The sequence below is a fragment of the Sinocyclocheilus anshuiensis genome, unplaced genomic scaffold (genome assembly GCF_001515605.1).
Source record: "Sinocyclocheilus anshuiensis isolate Anshui unplaced genomic scaffold, SAMN03320099.WGS_v1.1 scaffold117, whole genome shotgun sequence".
Lineage (NCBI taxonomy): Eukaryota > Metazoa > Chordata > Actinopteri > Cypriniformes > Cyprinidae > Sinocyclocheilus > Sinocyclocheilus anshuiensis.
This window is the reverse complement of record NW_015536624.1, coordinates 3,272,111-3,276,774: the sequence shown is the minus strand read 5'-3', so window position 1 is coordinate 3,276,774 and position 4,664 is coordinate 3,272,111. Positions and strand designations below refer to the sequence as shown.

The following is a 4,664-nucleotide window of genomic DNA, read 5'->3' as shown; positions in this document are numbered from 1 at the left end:
ATTTATTCGTTAACTTAGTTTAAGAAATTTTCGAGATAAGTAAATAATAAAGGCTGACTAAATGATGGCTCGATTAATCACGGGAGAATCAATTCCTATCACAGTGTAATAAATGGCATTTTTGTTTCGTTTTGTAATGGAAAGTACCCACGGGTGCTGACCTGAGATCATTGTACGCGCTCTCGTCTTGCCCGTTGTGTGGGTTGTGCGCGAAAACTAAATCTGATCCCAGATCATCCGAAGTTTTAAAAACGCAGACGAGCTCATAATTCCATAGCTGTGCCGCGCGGTGCATTCTGGTAGTAGTTGAAAGATTCAAGATGGCGGCGAGCAGGAGACTACACAAGGTAGACGTCCAAACCTCATACTTTTTATATCGCAAATAAAGAAAAAACACATACGGCGACGCAATGGGGGTTTAAACATAAAGTTTAGCTCGCAGAAAAGCTGTTCACTGGTGCTTGAGCGGCGTTGTTAGGAGCGGTTCTCTCACTCGATGACTCGGCTCGCTTCGCGTTTCTAAACATGAAAGAGGAAAGGCGCCGGTGGAGGCCGCGGGACGCTAGAACAGGGTTTTGGGGTCGAGATCGGGGAGATAGAGGGTCAAAGGACACGTTTGAGTAGGCTTCAGTGTTTTATCAAGTCCTTGCATTCGTTGACAGTGAGTAAATGACAGGAATGTAACGCACAGGAGTCTAATGCGATGAGTTCCGTCACAGCGGATTCGGTTGATTCAAACAGATCTGAGTCATCTGGATACAATAACTATAAATTAATCGACTGTTATAGGAACTAATATATGTTTTTAACCGAATAATGCTGTCTAAACCCCGCTGCAGTGACGATAGACATGACTCAAAAGACTCCAAACCAGCCACATCTGTCACATATAAGCTGAATTCGCCGTCCTTTTTACGTTTTAAGCTTGAAATAACATAATGAAGTAGAATACTGCTTAAATAAGTCGGTTTAGTGAGTTCCAGGTGGTTAGCTGTAGTAACGCCCTTAATAAAAAAAAAACGAAACTGTAAGTGTTCACAACAAGCTTTCGCTTTATAAGCTTCCGTCTTGTCGAAATCACTTCATTCATTCACAACGCGTGATTAACTAGCTTTTAGCCACCTAGATGTGTCTGACCAATCGTTTTTGAGGTTAACCTCTCTGAATTGACGTCTATTTGATGTTTTGGGGTGTTTATGTACAGTGAGTGGACTTATTGTATGTCAAAGTGACCATTTTAACGAGTTTACTTCCTTGTTAGGTAAGAATGGTTGCAAATGTCAATCAACTGACTCCCAGTTGCAATAGAAGGAAATGGGTAATCCTTACAGGGCACTAAAATATACCCTTTTACTATAGTACTTATTATTGGACGTGTAGTTGATGATGTTTGATTTAATACAGTAAGGACTTACTGCATTATTTTATAATTTTGATTATAAATTCAAACAATAACTTAAAAATTGTATTTTTACCTGAATAATCAAGGGAATAATTGACAGATTAACCAAAGTATCAAAATAATCATTAGTTGCAGTCCTATGTGAGACTAAATAGTGATCATAAACAGCCCATGTTAGAGCAATGGTTATTACTTCAAACATTTAAGGTGTGGTTTGTTGTTGTTTTAATGCACACTCACTTGTACTTCAGGTCAGTTATTTAAAGTAAGCTGCTGAGCAAGGGGTAATTTCTTCTACTCATTAGGTCAAGACCTGGCTCATGTTACATTTGGGAATGATGACCATGATAAAGATACCTAAAAGGTTTTGGCTAATGTTGTAAACTGTTATTCCTAATTAATTTGTTTGCACTTTGGTATTACCTAATTAATGGCGATTGTGCTATTAGGAGAGACTATTTAGCATAAGCTAAATCTCAAAGTAGAAGTTGCGAACCCACAAAAATAGTATCTAACGCATCCTCCTTTCTAACCCTTTTAATCAGGAGCTTGAAGAAATCCGCAAATCTGGGATGAAAAATTTCCGTAACATTCAAGTCGATGAATCAAACATATTGACATGGCAAGGCCTCATTGTTCCAGTAAGTGTTTAGTAAATGCTCATACATCTTACATGAATTGTTATTTGCATGTGTAAAGTATACAGACAAGGAATGGTATGTTGTAACAGCTTTAGGATTTGACGAAGATGCCCAAACCTGCAGGCCAAAGTTGGCCTGTGGTGACCTATTGTATTTTTGAGGGGGGAAAACACGCCATTGAAACATATCTTCATTTCTATTTTGTTTAAACATTTTTAAATCACTTTTATTTTTGCATTGTAATTTGCATTTTGCAAATACAGAGAATATAGGTGAATTCGATATTTTTTTAATATACCGTTGTTGAATGTAAAGCAACATTTACTTTCAGTCAATAGCTTTTATTCATGTTTGATTTTTGGCACTTCGTAGTTAAAAGCTTGGGCACCTCTGTACAAAACATTGATTAATCTCTAAATATTTTTTAACCAATTTCTTGCACATTTTAGAGCTAGACTGCATTTAGACAATCTAGACAATATACATGCATTTCATAATGCAATCAGCCACATCTGATCTCCTACCTCACACATTCATGCTATTTTCCTGTTCTCAATATCGATTTGTTTGTAATTGTATACATTACAGACTGAGCTGCATTCACCTTATTCTCCCACAGGACAACCCTCCATATGACAAAGGGGCGTTCAGGATCGAGATCATCTTCCCTGCAGAATACCCTTTCAAACCACCCAAGATCACATTCAAAACGAAGATCTACCACCCCAACATTGACGAGAAGGGACAGGTCTGCCTGCCTGTCATTAGTGCAGAGAACTGGAAACCAGCCACCAAAACTGACCAAGGTGAGATGCGCTGCAGTTGTCGCAGTATTCCTGCAAGCTGCTAAAGCTCGGTTGATCCTGGTGCATAAACACTCTCGATCCTGTTGTCACTTCATTATATAGAAATACCGTGCTTCACTGAAAGATACGCATGACAATCACAGCTTCTGTCGAATCGCGATCTCGATTCCATTTCAATTTATCGTGCAGCCCTAATCATGATGATGTTTGTGTTCACTGTCCATCTGTTTATAAAGTAGGCAACACCCTTTATTTCTTTATTCTGCTCATATTGACTACCCAAACGAGACTTTGATTAATCTTTTTTTTTTCTGGTTTTTGTAAAGATAAAGGCCATTTAGCTCTCTCTGACTAAATGACAGGAATGATTTAACGCTGAATTTAATAAAACTATATAGCTTTTATTCAGTAAGGACTCATTAAACCGTTCTTTTGAACTTCTATTCATCCAAGAAAATAATTCTCTGTTGGCACAAAAATATTAAGCAGCACAACTGTTTTCAACATTGATAATTAGAAATTAATCTTTGGATTATGTGACACTGAAGACTGGAGTAATTCTGCTGAAAATTCAGATTTTAGATCACAAGAATAAATAAAACATTTAAATATATTAAAATAAAGTTATTTAAAATTGTAATAATATTGAACAATATTACTGTTTTTACTGTATTTGCTAGTCTTGCAGCTGTTAGTTACTGCAGCTCTATACATGAAGCATATCACACGTTCCTCCAGGATTGGATGCGTTCAAACTTTCAACATGTATGCAATTGTTCTACAGCATTCTTGTGATGTCACATTTCTTCAGAAAGCTAGATTGCTCTGAACAAGTTTAGATCATGCAGTACTAAATCCCTAGTTTATAAAGCTGTGTAGATTAAAGTTTTGCTTTATATTATGGAATAAACATGTTGAGGTTCTTATTTCTTGAATAACTAGCATCTCTGTTTTAGGCTTTTGTTTTTACCTTTTGGTTGGATATCTGTTGGTAACAATAAGAATTTTTTTTTTTTTTTTTACTTTCACCTGCAGCCATCTTTAGGGGAATATTAACTACCCAAACATTGCATAGATAATTAACTAAAACTATTAAGAAAAAAAATTTACATTACTTTACATAAATAATAACTTAAATAAAAGATTAAAAAAGACACATTTTAGCTAGTTCCCAAGGAAACATTTCTCATTTTCATTTGGTTTAACTTGATGACAAACGGAAAATTACTTATTTATTATTTTTGTTAAAGTTAAAAATAAAAACCAAGTATAAAACTGAAAACTAATTTAAACTATTAATATAAATATATAATGGTGTGATACTACAATAATGCTGGATAGAATAATGATAAGGATATATGAAAGATAAGGGCCAGGGTAATTATAGTTTACTAGAACTTAAACTAAAACCATAAAAAATTAATTATTTGAAAAAATAAACGCACTTAAAATTAGGGCTGTCGCGATTCGTCGATTCTATTCGACTTTTTAAAATCCTTGACTTCATTTTGCCTGCATCGACTAACTGGCAAAATACCGGAAGTGGCGCATTTCACGGACGAGAATCCATAAAACACATTAGTACTGTTTTCCAAGGCCTCATAATATATTAAACCTGTTTAAAAATCATAATTAAGCATAACTTGTGAATTTACAAACGCTACAATTTAATTCAATAATTATATGTGATGCAGTTATAGGCGTGTAGGTTACGTACGTGCGTCTCACAGCGGCTCCGTTCACAGTAAATGCTGTTGCACAGGAACTGTTATCATTTACATGTGTGGAGCGGCTCAAACTCCATCTCTGCATGTT

At 35.7% G+C, this 4,664-nt stretch overlaps 1 protein-coding gene across 1 annotated transcript in view; it reads left to right on the top strand.

Moving 5' to 3' along the window:
* The first annotated feature begins 265 nt into the window (after positions 1-265).
* The window catches only part of ube2l3b (ubiquitin-conjugating enzyme E2L 3b), a 7,565-nt gene continuing 3,166 nt past the window's right edge, over positions 266-4,664 (top strand). The window contains exons 1-3 of the mRNA XM_016507633.1: positions 266-347; positions 1,948-2,043; positions 2,663-2,849. Of these exons, the coding sequence (XP_016363119.1) occupies positions 321-347; positions 1,948-2,043; positions 2,663-2,849 (310 nt within the window). The 5' untranslated portion in view covers positions 266-320. The remainder of the gene's footprint in view (positions 348-1,947; positions 2,044-2,662; positions 2,850-4,664) is intronic.